We start from the raw sequence: 18,507 nt of genomic DNA, 5'->3' as shown, positions 1-18,507 counted from the left end.
TATGCAAGGATACAACACCATGTTTTATTTTATTTCATAGTTTAGCTTCTCACACGTAGGTCTTTAGTCCATTAGGAATTTATTTTACTTATGTTGTAGGGAAAAGATATTTTTTACTTTTTCCATATGTTGCACCAATTCTCCTGACACTGTTTATTGAGTAGTTGTTTCTCCATGGACTTGTACCACCACCTCAGTCATACCAAGCTTTCATAAAACCTGTGTCTTCTTCTAGGAAATCTATTTTGTTCCATAGTCCTGTTTGTTCTATCCCTGTGCCAGAACCACACTATCCTAACAGTGTTGATATCTGGTAGGAAAATACTCCCTCTAACTGTTGTTCCTCAAAATCGACATATTGTTATAAGTGGTATGTATTTTTTTAATGTATTTATTTATTTATTTATGCTGTGTTGGGTCTTCGTTTCTGTGCGAGGGCTTTCTCCAGTTGTGGCGAGCGGGGGCCACTCTTCATCGCGGTGCGCGGGCCTCTCACTATCGCGGCCTCTCTTGTTGCGGAGCACAGGCTCCAGACGCACAGGCTCAGTAATTGTGGCTCACGGGCCCAGTTGCTCCGCGGCATGTGGGATCTTCCCAGACCAGGGCTCGAACCCGTGTCCCCTGAATTGGCAGGGAGATTCTCAACCACTTCACCACCACGGAAGCCCATAAGTGGTATGTTTTTATCAAACTATATTCTCTGATTTTTTTCTAGTATTTGGGGTTGCTTTTGAGTCTCTATATTGATCTTACATTATTCAGTCATATTGAATCCTTATGAGTTCTAACACTGTGTCTGCAGGTTTCCTTGGATTCTCTGTTGCATCATCTGAGAATAATCACAATTTTGGTGATCCCTTCCAATCCATATGCCTTGTATTTCTTTTTCTTGTATTAACTGGGACTTTAGCTGCAACGATAGCAAAAATTCTGAATTTGAAGAGAATGCCTCTAAGATTTCATCATCGAGTGCTATGCTTGTTGGAGGTTTTTGGTGGATGCCTTTCACCACATTAAGAAAGTTCTCTTTAATTCTTTTTTTATTTTATTATTTTTTAAATTTATTTATTTTAATTTATTTTTGGCCGTGTTGGGTCTTTGCTGCTGCGTGCAGGCTTTCTCTAGCTGCAGTGAGCAGGGGTAACTCTTCGTCGCGGTGCGAGAGCTTCTCATTGCAGTGGCTTCTCTTGTTGCGGAGCTCAGGCTGTAGGTGCATGGGCTTCAGGAGTTGTGGCACGTGGGCTCAGTAGTTGTGGCACGCCGGCTCTAGAGCGCAGGCTCAGTAGTTGTGGCGCACAGGCTTAGTAGCTCCGCGGCATGTGGGATCTTCCTGGACCAGGGCTCGAACCCGTGTCCCCTGCATTGGCAGGTGGATTCTCAACCACTGCACCACCAGGGACGTCCTTAATTGTTGAGTAAGCTTTACGATTCAATTATTGACCCGACTGGACTGCTGTTGCTCTGAGTGACTTTGTGCTGTAACCTCTTCATAGCCAAGTGTCTAACTCTCCACGTAAGAGGGCAGTAAGACCCACTGCCTCATAGCACCAGAAATCAGCATCTTAGATATGCACGTCTTTAACACAGCTTGAATTCCAAAAGTTATCAACAGGTATCAGTGTTTTTTAGAGAAATGCTTTGGGATGCTCACTTCAACAGTATTGTCATTTCACTTGAGTCCCAGCTGTACTAATTTGTCTGGAACAAAACCAAGTTAAGGGATTAAGCACTAATGGTGCCGTTACCAAGACTCTGTGTCAAGAATGAGCACCTCCCAGGGCCTCCCTGGTGGCGCCGTGGTTGGGGGTCCGCCTGCCGATGCAGGGGACGCGGGTTCGTGCCCCGGTCCGGGAAGGTTCCACGTGCCGCGGAGCGGCTGGGCCCGTGAGCCATGGCCGCTGAGCCTGCATGTCCAGAGCCTGTGCTCCACAATGGGAGAGGCCACAACAGTGAGAGGCCCGCGTACCGCAAAAAAAAAAAAAAAAGAATGAGTACCTCCCAGGGCTTCCCTGGTGGCGCCGTGGTTGAGAGTCCGCCTGCCGATGCAGGGGACGCGGGTTCGTGCCCCGGTCCGGGAAGGTTCCACGTGCCGCGGAGCGGCTGGGCCCGTGAGCCATGGCCGCTGAGCCTGCGCGTCCGGAGCCTGTGCTCCGCAACGGGAGAGGCCACAACAGTGAGAGGCCCGCGTACAGCACACACACAAAAAAAAGAATGAGTACCTCCCAGAAGGATCTCTGTCCGCTGACTGCTGTCAGTCAGGTTGTTGGGTGGGCAAGACTCTATCATATTTAACTTTTATACAAACTTACTTTTTAACACATCCTGTCATGATTCTAACATGTGTTGCTCCACAATTATGACTCTTTAAAGCACATTCTAAATTAGGATTTCGCTTAAAATTGCTGTTGCAATTTTTCAGTCCCTCATTAAGACTTTCCAGAGGGTCTTCATAGTTCTCCAGTTATAACTCATAGAAGATAAATTAGTTAAAAGACTTAACAAAGTCTTGCCTTATCTTTAAATATCACATGTCTGAAAGAAATAAGAAAATATCTGATTGATATAATCCATTTCAGTTACTGCAGCAAAGATTTGGTATTTACCTAAATCAAAGACACTAAAATCTGAGAGTAAAGTTATTCCCCACCCCGCCCCCCACAAAAAAAAAGAGCATCCAGACTTCCTGTGGAGAACAGATTTTCTATTATCTTTTTCTTCCATGCAAGGCAACGCTCAGCATCTTGCTTTGTCATCTACTTGAAAAGCTATTCTGTGGGAAGGGGCGTGGCAGCATGAGTCCTCTCCAGGATGTGAAATGTTTCCGACTTTTCAAGAAACACATGTGACCTGGTCTTCAAATTGCTGCTGTGTCTGAAACAAAGTGTCAGCTGGTGTTGGACCTGAATTGTTAACTTCTACATAACAGTGTCATTTATGGAACCACTGTGTAGGTTAGAACGCAGGGTGTGACCCTTGGTTTACCACTGTACCTCCCATTCCTGGCACAGTATAGAGGCTGGTTTCTTGAATGAATAAAGCCATCTCTACAAGTCTGTCCAAGGTACATCTCAGTGCATTACACTTCTTTTTTAAATCATAAGACTCTTACATTCAGCCTCTTAAGGATAACACCACGACATTAACTATCCTAGAATCTTTCGCTTGTATTAAATACCAATGTCTTCCCCATTTCAGATGCCAATTTACATTCTACCAGCACCACTTATAGTTTAATATGTTCCCCTCCCTTGGCCCATCACTTCTGGCTTAAAAAATTACCCAGTTAACTGAACAGGAACCCTAATTGGCCAGTCTCTTTAGATCTGTGAGGGTCATCTTTTAAGATGATCAAATCGAAGCATGCTAATTTGAGAAAATATAAAAAATATAGAAAATCATGCAGAAAAGAACATCACCCAAGAACTCACCACCCAAAGGCAACCTCTCTGGACATTCAACAAGTAGGAAGACTTAACCATGAACCTGATGAAACCAAGGTTCAGGCCCCTATAAATAAATGATTTACTTTCGTAATGAATTTTGTGTTTCTAACTTTGTATTCTTATTCTGAAGGAGGTCCCTCAAAATTGTAATAAGCTTCAGGACCCACAAAACTTGGATCCATCACTGCCATTAAGATGATTGATTGATTTTTTAACATCTAGTTCCTTTCTGTTTTATAACATACTTTGCCACTTGACAAAATACAAATTTTTTTCTCATTGCCATTTTCTTTTAGAATTCCTTTTGATAACAGTGTAGTGTTCCAGTGAATGGATTTATTATATGAATTGATTTATTAAATGAATCCTCTAATGTTGGAATCCACTCTTCCTTCCCCCCCGCCCCCGCTTATTCTTATAAACGATGCTTTATTGAGCATCCTGGTAAGTATATCTTTGTGCATAAATGTGTAGAAGTTGAATTACTGGCTCAAACCATATGTGTATTTGGGGGGCTTTTGACGCATATTGACAAATAGCTCTTTGGAGAAGTGGTATCAACTTTCTATCCCAACAGTGGTTTGTGAGGGAACTCATTTTCCCAGCTCCTGTCAGCACTGTTTATTTTATTGTAAAAACTTTTGCTAATTTCATGGGTATAAAAGCTATCTTATTATTTTAATATTTATGTTTTTCTTATTAAGGTGAAAATTGTTAGTTTTCCATCAGAGCGTACTCTGAGAGCTCTTTATATTTTTAGGGCATTAGCCATTTGCCAGTTACAATGCGTATTGATCACCTAGTCTTAAACTGGATTTGGAGAAGCAGAGGAATTTAGGTCATTTGGAATTGTCACCATCATCTGCCGGCAGCAAATGCCATTTAGGGGAAATTGTAGAAGGCATTCCAGAAGGCAAGCCTACGTCTGATTAAGTTGGCCACGTTACCGGGAGAATTGAATTCATTTCAACTAAAAGATATCTGAGCATCTATTATGTGCCTAACACTTTACTATCTATTACCCTTTGATGAATACAGCTAATTGTAATGCAGAATTTCGCAGAAATGCAAAAGCCATGCTTGCAATTTCAATAAGACATATTTGAGAAAAGTTCCTCAATTCTTAATGGAAAAGTGTTGGCGGGGTGTTTGGGGCAGTTGGCTCAGAGATAGAGCACGTGCTAAGCAGAAGTGGTGGGAAAGTCCCCCAAGTGGGTGGCACAGCGTGGGGAGTGAGCATGCGTCATAAAGTCACAGAGCAGCAAAATGTCCAGTACAACTATGATGTCCTAGGAATGTGGCGTGATTTGGGGTAATAAGGCAGCGATGGGAGACTGAGGTATGTTTTAGTTCGTTTGGGCGGCTGTGACAAATTACTGAAGACAGGGTGTCTTAAACAACAATGTATTTCCCACAGTTGCAGAGGCTGGGAAGTCCAAGGTCAAAGTGTCTGGAGGACCCACTTCCTGGTTTGCAGTTAGCCATCATCTCATTGTATCCCCACAAGCCAGAGGGCAGAGATAGAAAAGAAACACTGCCATGTCTGTTCTTATGAGAGCGCTAATCCCATTGGGGAAGGGGCTCCACCCTCATGACCTAATTACCTCCCAGAGGCCCCACCTCCAAATGCCATCACAGTGGGCATTAGGATTTTAACATGAATTTTGGAGGAACATAAATATTCAGTTCTTAGCAAGGTCACACAGTGAAAATCCTTGCATGCCATATGAAGATAAAGAGCATTTTAGAAGATGTCCCGCATTCTGGAATGGATTCTGAGATTCAGAAAATTATGAGGATGTGTAACACGATGTGACCTGCCAAGTGCACTTAATTTTTTGCAGACTGTCACCAAGAGTTCTTGGTGACAAACACACGTTCCATTTGCAGAGCCATTGAGATGGAAGACCCCAAGTGTTCAGGCTTCTCAGAAGGTCTGCAAGTGCTTTGAGATTCCTTTCAACACTCTCGCTTTCAGGGCTCTGGGCCTTCCCCTACTCCCCCAGCATGTGCATTATTTCTAACCATGTGTCATCATTTACTTCAGTTGACTTCAAGACAGGAATATTTTTTCCAAGCTGCCCCCATCATGCTTCCACATCTTCAAGCAGATGGTCAGGCTAAAAGTGTGAGGACAGCTAAGATGGTCTAGAGAGGCCAACTGGAGGAGATGGATGTGGCTAAATGCAAAATTTTAGGGGCTGTGTGCTTCCAGGGAGAGATTGTGGCTTCTGCGGATTGACAAAGTGGGATATATAAGTTAGTTAAGCCATTTTACCACCTGTAACTTGTGGCAAGTTACTTGGACCTTCTGAGCTTCCTTCTCCCTATCTGTGAAATGGGGCCATAACAGCGACCTCATCAGAGATGCTGATTCAGTGAAATTACATGTGTACCGTTCCTGACACACAGCAGACATCCTATAAATGCATTTCCCATGTCCTCTTCCCTTCCTCATAAAAAGGGAGTTTATCATCTAAAGTCCTTCAGACTTCCTCTGAATCTGGAACAGCCAGCACTAACTCAGCGAGGGAAGAATGCCAGAGCATGCTGAATCTCATCACCGTGCCAACAAAACGCCATCGTAGATTAAGAGAATTCCTTCTGAGTTTAAGCATTTCTAAATACCTTTCCTGAACTGAGAAGGCAGGCTGAACCAAGTGTAAAAAGACTATTCTCTTCTGTTTGTAAAGGCATCTTTTCCATCTTCTTTGGATTTTCATGATCTGTAACTGGACTTGTGTACCCAGCTGGCAGCTGCACCAGCCAGACCCTGAGGTAACTGTAGTTTAAGCCCAATTGTTTTTCTTACTCAGAGCAGCCTACAAATTCTATTTCAAGCACACACACGTACAGAATGCAGATGTGGGAATGAAAACCAGGCCCTTTTGGGGAATGAGGCCGTGATATTTGACTGTAGTGAGGCCACTAGTGGCCCATGTACAGGGGCCCCACCCAGGCATAGTTGGGGCTCAGACCTCAAGAGTGGTTTTGGCCTTTGGGTATGACATTAGCAATCACATGGACAGTCACCACATCTCCCATTTGGGGCAAAGACATTGCACAATCTATGATCAGACAGGCTTGAAAGGCTTTTTCTGTACAGTTAAAAACGTGTAACAGCATGGAAATTCTAGAAAACTAACTTTCTGAAGACGCTAAGTATCATTCAAAAGGTCTACTCCAATCAAGGAAATGGCCACTTGAGAATGTGCTTCTCGTGTATCCAAACCAGGAACGAGATTCCTAGGCTGTTCACCTCATGCAGCAAAAGCTCTTATAGCCCAGATGGATCCCAAAATGAACATTCCTTTTGGATGACTAGTAAATCATTTATTCACTCATTCATTCATTCAACAAATATTTATTAAGAACCTACTATATCATTGGTAGTATCACAGGTACTAAGGATACCCTGGTGAACATCAACAACAAAAAACATTTTTAAAGAATTCCCTGGCGGTCCAGTGGTTGGGACTCTGCTCTTTCGCTGCCGAGGATGCGGATTCAGTCCCTGGCCGGGAACTAAGATTCCGCAAGCCATGAGGTGCAGCCAATAAATAAATAAATAATTACATAATAAAAAATTAAAAGGAGACAAGAGGAACTGGATATTTTTTTTAAAAAATCCCTGGCCTCACAAAGCTTCCATTTCAGCAGGAGAGACTGACAATAAACAGTAGTAATAATGAAACTATGAGTTATAGTGTATAGTGAAAAACACTCAGGAAGAAAATGAAGCAGGGATGGGGTATGAAATACGAGACAGAGTGGGTGCTGAAATTTTGGAGAAGGTGGTGAGGGGAGGCCTCGCTGGGAAGCTGACTTTCATGAAAGACTTGATTGATGGTTTGGATAAATATAGACTTAGATCAAACATATTTCCTCCTGGATTTTCGAGGCTGTGTCTCCATTGTCTTTGGTTTCTGGGCTGCTGTTAAGAAAGCGAATGCCCTTCTGACTTCTGCTCCTTTGTGACTTTTCTCCACACCCGCTGGGAACTTGTAGGAACCTCTGTTTTTCCCCTGCCATCTGGAACGTCTCAGTGACAAGCCTGAGTGTGTTGAGCATTTCATGAACACTTTCAGTCTCCAAGCTCATGGCCTTCAGTTTGGGGAGAAAAAAAAAATCTGATAATACCTCTGGAAAACTGCTCTGTTTTTCCTGACCTCCTTACCCAAATCCCCATTATTAGAAATTGAGAGGCTCTGAAGTAATTCTCTATTGTTCTTACTGGTTCTCACCTTTTCCCCTCTCTTAGTCGTTTTGCTGCCCTTTTTGAGATTTCGTCAACTTTTTCTTCTCCTCTGAATTTGTCATTTCTGTTCTCATGGTCCCCAGAGCCCGCTCTTGCTCTCCAAATTTCCCCTTTTCTTGGACTGTCTCATCTCTTCTGAGTTTCTGTTTTCCGTTCATTTCTCACATGAAAGAGGCTTTATGAAATGTCTATTAACCCTTGCTAGTCTGTTCATGCGTAAGCGAGGCACGGTCGTACTCACTGGAAGCTTTTATATATGGCCCAGGGCGCTTCACGATGGAGTGACCGGACAGAATCTAAACCTTACCCTCAAAAATCTGTTGGTCTGTTCTTGGAGGACAGTCAGCTTTCCTCCAGTTTCCCGACCAAGATGTCAGCCCTTTGCCGGAATTTTGTCAGAGGGCACCTCATGCACCTTCCCCTGTGCCTTGTGACCCAGAATCCAGTCCGTTGGTTCAACATCTTCAGTGGTTCTGCTGTGGCTTTGGGGACTAGCTTGGCTGAATGGGGTAGACGGGGGGCTGGAGGAAGCTCGCTGCACCGTTACAAGGATTCAGCCGGCCCTCATGCTTCCCACGCACTCTGCATTCTTAGCTTCAGAAGGATCTGGTGCCTCTTTTCCTGAACTTCCCTGGCCCTGCAGTTATGCAGAGTTCTGTGCTTGAAGGCCTAGGTGTCAGCTTTCTCTTGTCTGCTGTTGTTTCCTCTCTCCTCCCCTTAATTCTTTGATTTATGCTTTTTTAATTCTTCATTGTCATCTGAATGGAATTTCAGAAGGAGATGGACATAAATTGGTTACCTGAACTGCCATATTTAAGCACAAGTCACATTCTCTTCTGTTTTGAGTCTCTCCTGCCAAAAATTACCCTATTGGTCCTGGTAGAGTGCCTCAGGAGATTCTCACAAGAAGTAGGAATCAAACGAAATGTCAGGATCTTCCATCCCGGCGCAGTTATCTATCTCTGAACAAGTGACCCTAAACATAGTGACCTAAAACAACCACAATTGTTTATTTGCTCATGATTCTACCATTTGGGCAGTGTTTGGAGGGGGCATCTCATTTCTGTTCCACGGGACATCGGCTGGGACAGCTCTCCTGGGACTGAGGGTTCCCCTCTCAAGATGGTGCACCCACATGACCGGCCAGTAGTCCTGGCTGGAGAATGGGTGCTCAGCGGGGACCACCAGTCAGGGCTTCCGTTCTTCTTCATGTGGCCTTGGTTGGGCTCCACGGACGCTTGGTTCTGTGAGGGAGCGTCCAAGACCACATTCACCACGAAGCCAAGCTCCCTTGTGCAAACTCATATCGAGCTTCCATTTTGCATCACACTTGCTAGTGTCCCATTGGCCAAAGCAGGTCACATGGCCAAGCCCAGACTCCATGTGGGAAGGGACACTCCACAGGGCCATGATGGCTGGGAGGCATGGTTCATGGGGAGCCACATGCCCCCTGGAAGTTTAAAATGCTGTGATCCTGTGCTTCTTTGCGTAACTGATTTGTTCCATTTTCTTTCATTGGGGCACCAGACTCTTGTACTGTAGATATTTTCATTTGATATAAACATTTAATATGTATTAGAGCCACAGAAATATTGTAGCATTTCCACTTAAAACAGTTCTGAATGGACATAAAGATATAGCCTATGTCATTTACCTATTGCTATAATGATTGTGTTCCTGGTTAGTGAAAGACATGGGAAAAAATTCACCCTATGGGGTCAAATTCCTAAATATACCTTTCAAGGGAATTGAGTATTGTCTTTTGCCTTAGGTTACCAAAGGTTAGCTTCTTGTCCTTTTGGTTTTAAAATAGTTGAAAATGAGCCTCTTTAACACCTGCCCAGACTCCAAAGAATAAAAGTGGGTATTTACATCATAACCAGAGAGCGCATTTCTTGGAAATTCCAAACACGTCTCTTGTGACGTGCTTTGCAAGCGTGTCCAGAACATTCCTGCCTGTGGTAGGGCAGAAGTGGCTTAGCTTGTGCTGTGTGTTGTGTGAGTCTTGGTCTGTGACTGATAACTGTGTCCATCTTGTGTGCAGGGGTTCTTTATCTCCAGTATGGAGATGAAACCAAGCAGCTCAGGATGCCGAACGAAATTACAAGTGCAGACACAATCCGTGCTCTCTTCGTAAGTGCCTTTCCACAGCAGCTCACCATGAAAATGCTGGAGTCGCCCAGTGTCGCCATTTACATCAAAGATGAAAGCAGAAATGTCTATTATGAGTTAAATGATGTCAGGTAAGCAGTTACGTCATTTGTTCGTGTGCATGTGTCCACCATCTTGCGTTGAGGGTTGGTACCGACCCCTTATCTCTTTGTGTTCCAGTGAAGAAAGCACACCTGTTGTCCTGATGGGCAGGTTTATTTTACCCAGGTGTGAAACCACTATCTGGTTTTCTAGAACTCACTGACAAGGTTTGGTTTACAAAGGTGAGGACAGACTTCTCCCACACAGATCTTTGCATGTTACATCTGAAAGGAATGGAAGAAATGAGCCAGTCTGCTGTTTATCTAAGAGTTAGGGGAACTAAGGCCCAGAAAGATCATATGAGTTGAAGGTTATACTTACAGGTGGAACTTAACCAACTTCTTCTCAAGGGTTCTTTTTTTTTTTTTTTTTTTGCGGTACGCGGGCCTCTCACTGCTGTGGCCTCTCCCGCTGCGGAGCACAGGCTCCGGACGCGCAGGCTCAGCGGCCATGGCTCACGGGCCCAGCCGCTCCACGGCACGTGGGATCCTCCCGGACAGGGGCACGAACCCGCATCCCCCGCATCGGCAGGTGGGCTCTCAACCACTGCGCCACCAGGGAAGCCCCTTCTCAAGGGTTCTTGTCATCACAGACAGAGCCTGTAGACATTTTAGGTAATGATCTCACTGGCCTATTCTTTTTTTTTTTTTTTTTTTTTTCTTTATACGAACAAGTTAGAATAAAAGCAGTGGACTCTATGCTATTGTCCACAAGAAAGGAGGCTAAGAAGCATTCTCCTTTTCCATTTGTTTCTTAAATAGTTGGCCTTTACTAAAGGATCCCACTTTCTTGGTGAGCTTTCTCCTGGGCTTCTAGTAAAATGTACTCTAAAACGAGGCTAAATGGAGTCATGCTGTGGCAGGTGGCACGGAAAGAGAAACATCTTTATCGACCGCAGTGGTGTTGTGCATAGAACAGAAGGGACCCATCTGAGCTCTTCCAGCCAAACAAGCCTGAGAAACAGGACTTAAATCAACACAAGCAGCAGTTGCTAGTATAGCCGCTGAACATTCTAGAGTGGAAAAAAATGATTGAGTGACTCATCCAGCCCTTTCATTTGATGGGACCAGAACCTCTGATGCATAAAAGTAAGACTTACTCAAGATCATGTAGCCAATTAATTTCTAAGCCCAGACCCAAACCTGACTGTCCATATTCTTGGCCAAGAATTTTTTATTTCCTCCGAATGTTCTCCCCTCAACTCATCTGGGCCCCAAGTTGGACTTCTGGATCCCTTCCCTGTGGGGATAGCAGACTTTCCTGTTTCTTCATCATGGAATTAATAGGAACTACTTTTAAAAAATATGCCTTTAGTGCATAATAAATGTAAACTGATAAATATCTAACAGTGATCTGAAATGACATATTTAGGCATGTACCAAAGCATATGAGTAATTGAGAGCTTTCAATGTTCGACACATGCCCTAAGGTATAGGTGCTATATCTGTTACCCAACCTTCCTGCTTTTTAAAAACGTTTAAATATTCATGGGTTTCAGAAAATTTACGTTTGCTTTTTGAAATAAATTATTAATCGAGCTGTCACCAAAAAAGTCCTGAATTTACAAAACATAAACTTAAACATGAAGTAATCACATGATATTTAGAGAGTATGTTCATAGTCATATAATCTCATGTAGTATTTTAACATGGACAGTCATCTTCTTGAATTTCTGCGTTTTGCAGTTATAGAACTTGAGGGATATGGTAATGATAAATACATATGAAACTACACAAAGCCACTTTTGATTGTGGAGCTCAAGGCTGATGAGATTATTGTAAGCAGTTGGACCCCACTGTCTTGCAGCCCGTGCAAGAATTTTTGTATTACAGGGTTTCCCTGGTGGCGCAGTGGTTAAGAATCCGCCTGCCGATGCAGGGGACACGGGTTCGAGCCCTGGTCTGGGGGGCTCCCACATGCCGTGGAGCAACTGGGCCCGTGAGCCACAACTACTGAGCCTGCGCGTCTGGAGCCTGTGCTCCACAACAAGAGGGGCCGCGATAGTGAGAGGCCCGCGCACTGCGATGAAGAGTGGCCCCTGCTTGCCACAACTAGAGAAAGCCCTGGAACAGAAACGAAGACCCAACACAGCAAAAATAAATAAATTAATTAATAAACTCCTACCCCCTACATCTAAAAAAAAAAATTTTTTTTTTTGTATTACAATGAGTCATGATTTTCTAGAGGCTTTCCCAAGCCTCAGAGTATGACTGCTAAGACTTTCTGCACACATTCTTTGGGAATGTTGTGACGTAGTCACAAAAAGAGAAATGGGAGAGACGGCAAAGAGGAAAAGGTACCCAGAACTTCCAAACTGAGATGATCCTTCTTGATGCAAATTCAGTTGATAAAATAATGGATTGGCCAAAAAGTTCATTCTGGTTTTTCCATAAGATGTCATGGAAAACCTGAATGAACTTTTTGGCCAACCCAATAAATGAAAGCAGAGCTTGAGAGAAGTGATCACTTTAAACAATAATAATTTTCAGTTAGTTTGTTTCTATTTGCAAAAGTGATGGTCTCCTTGATTCTTAGGCTGCGGTACTGATAGCCTGATTTTTTAAAAATCTCATTTAAAATATTTTAAGTGGAAAGTCATTGGTTTATAAATCTGTCTATAATTTTACTTTTCAGTGTTTTGATTTACATATAAAAAGTGGATCTAAAAATATTTAAGTGGATAAAATGTGTTTATGTGGTGATGATTATCATATTTATGTGAGATGATCACATGTATGTCCTTTCCAAAGAATTATTATTCTTTGCTTTTATGCATAAAATGCCTCAAGTATGTTTTATTTTATTTCACCATCAGCATTAAATAGAATCTTGCTCCTTGCAAGAAAAAAAAAAAATGTAGCGTGTAGATTTTACCTGAAGACACTGGCTTTAGTCTTTCTAAACCCAGAGACAAATTTCATTTCACATCCAGTATTTTCAAAGCGACGGTATATTTGTTAAACATTTGGTTCTTTCATCATGGTGTTGGGTTCTCCATCTTTTCCTTAGGGAAATGCTACAGAGAGTTTAGGCTGAAATTCTGTGTTGTAAATGTTGCCATGGTAAACACAAGCTGGGCCTTTGCTGTTGGTTCATCTTGGATGAACATGTTTCTAAATTAATAAATCAACCTCCTGTGTTTTAAGTACCTTCAGACCCACACTAAGTTTTTTTCATGGCTCAAGTCAGGTTTTCAGTTTCTTTACATCATCCCTTGGGACTTTGCCCCCTCCTCCTCCCAGCCACAGGGTGAGTTCCTGCAGTGAATCCCCACATCCTTTTCTTCTGCAACCTCTTCCCCTCCTAGTAACTTAGTCACTTCTAATAACAAGGACCGCACGCCTCCCCTTAAGCAGACTTCTAATGAGCTGCTTGAAATTTGGAGCAACCATGCAAGCCGGGGCTAGTCATTGCTTTAAAGCAACCACTGACGGATATTTGGTGGAGGGAAGCAAGCCTCATCCAAGGATGCTCCACTTCGTTGAAAACAGAAACACAACCCAATAATCCCAGTGATTGCGATCAGCCCACAAAACATGTGGCTGCAGATGGAGGAAAGGAACATGTCTTCCTGCACAGGGTTCCCTGAGCTCACCATGCTGCCACTGGCAGGAATCACAGTGTAGACAGGGCTAAACGTTCCTGGGGGTGTGCCTTCTGCTGATGAAAGCCGCAGATGGAGGGCGAAGGACTTCGTAGACATTCCTAAGCTCTTAAATAATTTGGAGGTAGGCTCTTAGCGAGTTGTGGTTCTGTCCTTTGCAGCAGTACGAGGGACTCCAGGGTGACTCCAGGATTCTAAGTGTTTTCAGAGGGAGAGACAGACCAGTGGAAGAATTTATCCGCTGGTTCTCCTGTAATTCAACTTGTATGTAGAACAGTATTTTTTAAAATCCACTCTGGAGAGAAGAATCTAATAAAATTTTTAAATGCCTTAAAAAATCCACTATGGAAGAAAAAAAGGCATTGTAAAGATACTAGTTTTGATCTTTGTGGTACTTTTTTTTTTCTGGACTGCAAATACATTTTCTTTCCCTTGCTTAAGGTGTTTGAAGGAAAAAAAAGCATTTTTCCTTTGCATGTATTCGTGAGATAAGCAGAAAACCAGGTGTCTGGGCAAAGTAAACAATTAAATATTTAAATATTAACCAAATCCCTTTGAATGTATTGTAAATATGGGAGCTTTATTGTTTCTTAAAGTGTTAGCTTTCATTGCCCAGAATCTTGAAAGAAGGTTTATGCTCCCCGATGTTTACGGGCGGAGAACTACGGAGAAAGAATAATACTTTCCTGAGGAACCAAAAAAAAAAAAGGAAAGGAAAGAAAAGCTGAAGTCATTTTTCTCCTTTGCCTTATTTATTTTTGCCTATTTTTATGGTAAAAGAACTTTTTGCCTGGTTGATTGCACACAACGGCTAGATTGTCTGTGGATGTCTTTTACCTGATTCTTACGGGCAGACGAAGGAAATGGCCAAAATAAGGCTCCTTTCATCTGCCATAGTTATTGATGTTTTTGATTCCAGGAACATTCAGGACAGATCCCTTCTCAAAGTGTACAACAAGGATCCTGCCCATGCATTTAACCACACACCGAAAACTGTGAACGGAGACGTGAGGGTAAGTGTCCCTGTTCTATTTTTACTTTAATTCTGTGGGTTGAACCATCCCTCCTTCTGGCATTTGGTCCCTGTGTAATCACACCCAAACACCAGATTTGGGGGCTTCTTACTGCTCTTCTTGTCTGATAATTCATTATTTGTTCATTGGTAGAGAAATCAGATCTCCTGATCATTTGGAGCAAAAGGATTGAAACAGGGCTTCACACATCCTAATTCATCTCTAAGAATGGAGTTTAGTTATGTCCTTACTCCAGGGGGGTCCTGAAAATCTGTACATGAAAGGGTTCTTGGTCCATAATACATTAACTTACTCAGAGGATCTCTTGCTGTTTTTTCTCCAGTTAAAAACAAGACTAACATACCAACAACAACAAAGCCCGTGCACAACTGCATGTAGAATCTATTAATATCCTTAGATCTGCTATTCCAAGTCCTAGCAGCCTAATTAAATTATTTACCTCCTAATTCAGGACTGTTTGCTGTTATAACAGCAAATAATGTTAAATATGATCAAATGTCACCTGAATTGTGTTGAGGGCAAAGTACAAAAATCTGCATGCTTTGTGAGCTAAAGTTCTCTAGATTTAGATCATCGTAGAAGATTATCCAAACATTCAAAGCACACAGGGATATTTTGAAGAATAAAGAACAGGGAAACCGAAAAGACAGATTGTAAAATCACACTAATGCAAGTCCATTAGAAAGGGATTGAGTTTCTAACAGTAACGCTACATTCCTCTGCAGTAAAAATGAGAAGAAAAGAAGGTTAACTTCTCCAGATGCACCTCCCCTACCCCAACCCATCGCCCCACACAAATTTAGAAGGTGCCTCGCCATTTTATATCATCCTTTCTGAGGATTAGCACTGGATGCTGAAAAGAGTTAAACTAGAAGAAGAGTAAATGAGTAGGTTCTATTGCCAAAGAAACCCAGGCACTGTCTGTCCTGGAGTTGCAGTATGTTCTTCAAGGTCTGTGCTTCCTGACAGTGGGTATTAGTTTTTCTACTGCTGCTGCAACAAATTATCACATATTTAGTGGCTTAAAATGACACAGATTTACTACCTTACAGTTCTAGAGGTCAGAAGTCCAACATAACTCCAGGGGACTAAAATCAAGAGGTCACTGGCGTTCCTTTCCAGAAGCTTGGAGAAAATATGTTGCCTTTTTTTTCTCCAGCTTCTAGAAGCCACCCCCATTCCTCATCTTGTAGCCCTTTTCCTCCATCTTTAAACCCAGCCAAATAGCATCTTTCTGACCCTGCTTCCCTCCTCACACCTCCAGCCCTCCCTCTTCCTCTGTTAAGGACACTTGTCATAACATTGGGCCCAATACTCCAGAATAATCTCCTTGTATTAGGGTCTACTGATTGGCCACCTTCATCCCCTTTTCCGTGTAGTCACAGGTTCTGGGGACTAGGACGAAAACATCTTTGTTCTGCCTACCACACAGGGTCTGTGAGTTTAGGACCAAGAGGCCAGGAGGTAAAATAGAAAGTGCTGGGAGAATTTCCATGTCATTCTGGACTGGAAGATGAGTGGTGATGACATTGTAGGATCAGAGCCTATACACTTTTGGAGGAAGAGGCCTCTTACATTCTCCACGGCTGCTTTTTTATGTCAGAAATAATCTGTGATTTGAAGTGGAGGCTGTGCTGCTGCTTCAGGAAAGCTAGGATTTGGAGGTTTGCTTTTAGGCATTACACTTTCAGTATATAAACCAGCTCCATGTGAAGACCGGTGGAATCACGCTATTCACGAAGCCTGCGCCGAATATTATGGTACACTTTGCTTTTCATGACCTCATTCTCTTTCTCAGTGACATTCTAAGAGTCCTTGCTCCCTTGGAGATCCTTACTTTGTGAGACATCTAGCCTTCAAAGTTTCATGAGTTTCAGAGTTCTGTTTTTGCTACCTTGCAGTCCACACAGGGGCCCCAGAATCGCCTCTGAAAATCTTGTTTATGGCTGGGGAGGACACCTGTTTTTAACTCTTGAGCAGATGTGGTATCTCCGTAAGGAGCAGCAGTGAGCATGGAGAAAATCAAGTATTAACCATCTGGACAGAGTCTATGAGGATTCAGAACTTTGGCTCTGGGTTTCAGTAGAGTTGTTCAGTTTTTACTTTTAGACGAGACCTTTGTGGGTCACTTTCCGAATGGCCCACAGCCTGCTTTAGACAGCAGTGTTCTCTGGAGGAAAGTCAGACTGTTTGCCCTAGAGGAGGAGAAACGAATGTTCACCATCCAACCCACAGAAAAACTTTCAGGTTTCAGTGAAGACGACTTAGAAATGAGAAATAGAACGCCGTTTTAAAACCAACTCAGTGTGATCGTGCCTGCAGTTTGCAACTTGGCCCCTATTGATGGATTCCAGAAGCTAAAAGACCTGGAATTCCTTCTGCCTCACCTTTTGGCTCTGGGGGTTGGAATTCTGTCTCCTTCTTGATGAAGGTGGCTGCCTTGCTATTAAAGGAAAGGAAGCTGTGTTGAGTCCTGCCAGGAACGCAGCTGCATAAGCCCACTGCTCATGGTAAAGAACAGAAATAGAGAACAGAGCAAGGATCAACTGCTGTAGACTAAACCCAGCTGCATGGTGGGTGGAGAGCTCCATCTTCTCGTGTGTTTGCAGCGCACACGTGGCCGGGAAGGAATTTGATGATAACTGCTCACCTGAGGCAGTTGTGCAGCCCTGCACCTCATGTCACTGGTCTTCATCTACCAGCCTCCAGAGGCAGCCTGGGCCAGACCTCCCAGCTGCCCACTCGTTACCAATACACATGCGTGTCTCGGAAAACCTGGGTGGGACCAGGCAGAGGTACAACAGCGGCAATGGCAGCACTTTGTGGTGGCCTCGGAGTCTTTCCTTAGACAATGAATTTAATACCTTGCCTGTGAGAGAGAGAAAATGTGAGACTCCGGATCCAAAACGGTCAGTTAGCAGAGCAGTGATGGTAGGTGGTGGTAGTCATGAAGCACGGAAAACTAAAGTATTAACGCCGAGGTTTTGGGCCTCAGGGCGTGCGTGGAATAGATGTTTGGTGGGGAAAACACGTGTCGAGTTTTTCATTGAGCATCTAGCTGAGCATTTTTTAAATTGATTTGTTTTTTTAATTGAAGTATAGTTGATATACAATATTGTGTCAGTTTCAGGTGTACAGCAAAGGGATTCAGTTATTTTTTTCAGATTATATTCTATTATAGGCTAGTACAAGATATTGAATATAGTTCCCTGTGCTGTGCAGTAAATCCTTATTGCTTATCTATCTTATGTATAGTAGTTTGTGTCTGTTAATCCCATTCTCCTAATTTGTCCCTCCCTTCTTCCCTCCCTCTCCCGTTTGGTAAACATGTGTTTGTTTTCTATGTCTGTGAGTCTGTTTCTGTTTTGTATATAGATTCATTTGTAATATTTTTAGATTCCACATATAAGTGATACCATAGCATTTGTCTTTCTCTGTCTGACTTCACTAAGTATAATATTCTCTAGGTCGATCCATGTTGCTGCAAATGACAATATTTCATTCTTTTTATGGAAGAGTAATATTTCATTGTGTGTGTATTATGTATATATATATATGTGTGTGTGTGTGTGTGTATACACACACATACACACACACACACCCCTCATCTTCTTAAGTCAGTCATCGGTTAATGGGCACTTGGGTTGTTTCCATGTCTTGGCTATTGTAAATAGTGCTGCTGTGAACAATGGGGTGCATGTATCTTTTCAATTTAGAGTTTTCGTTTCTTCCTGAGCTGAGCATTTTTGAAGCTAGTCTATCCAATGAGACTTGTGGTTCTCTGCTGGGACTGAGCATCCCCTGATTCTTTACATGTGGGTGCAAATCACCTGGATCTAAATGAATCACCTGGCTTTTGTTTCATCACATTAGATAGTAGCTTTGATAATTAAGTTCCCAAGGGGCTGAGCTCAC

The 18,507-nt window shown here is 42.9% G+C and overlaps 1 protein-coding gene across 15 annotated transcripts in view; it reads left to right on the top strand.

The window, feature by feature from the left end:
• The window catches only part of KIAA1217, a gene marked incomplete at its 3' end in the record, with an annotated part of 500,156 nt that overhangs the window by 369,000 nt on the left and 112,649 nt on the right, over window positions 1–18,507 (top strand). For all 15 annotated transcript variants that reach the window (XM_082618040.1, XM_082618037.1, XM_082618035.1 and 12 more), the window contains 2 exons: window positions 9,746–9,944; window positions 14,478–14,571. In XM_082618040.1, coding sequence (XP_082474166.1) covers window positions 9,746–9,944; window positions 14,478–14,571 — 293 coding nt within the window. The remainder of the gene's footprint in view (window positions 1–9,745; window positions 9,945–14,477; window positions 14,572–18,507) is intronic.

Source organism: Mesoplodon mirus (genome assembly GCF_964341445.2).
Source record: "Mesoplodon mirus genome assembly, chromosome: 4".
NCBI lineage: Eukaryota > Metazoa > Chordata > Mammalia > Artiodactyla > Ziphiidae > Mesoplodon > Mesoplodon mirus.
The sequence above is the reverse complement of the archived record's forward strand: the minus strand, read 5'-3'. Positions and strand labels throughout refer to the sequence as shown.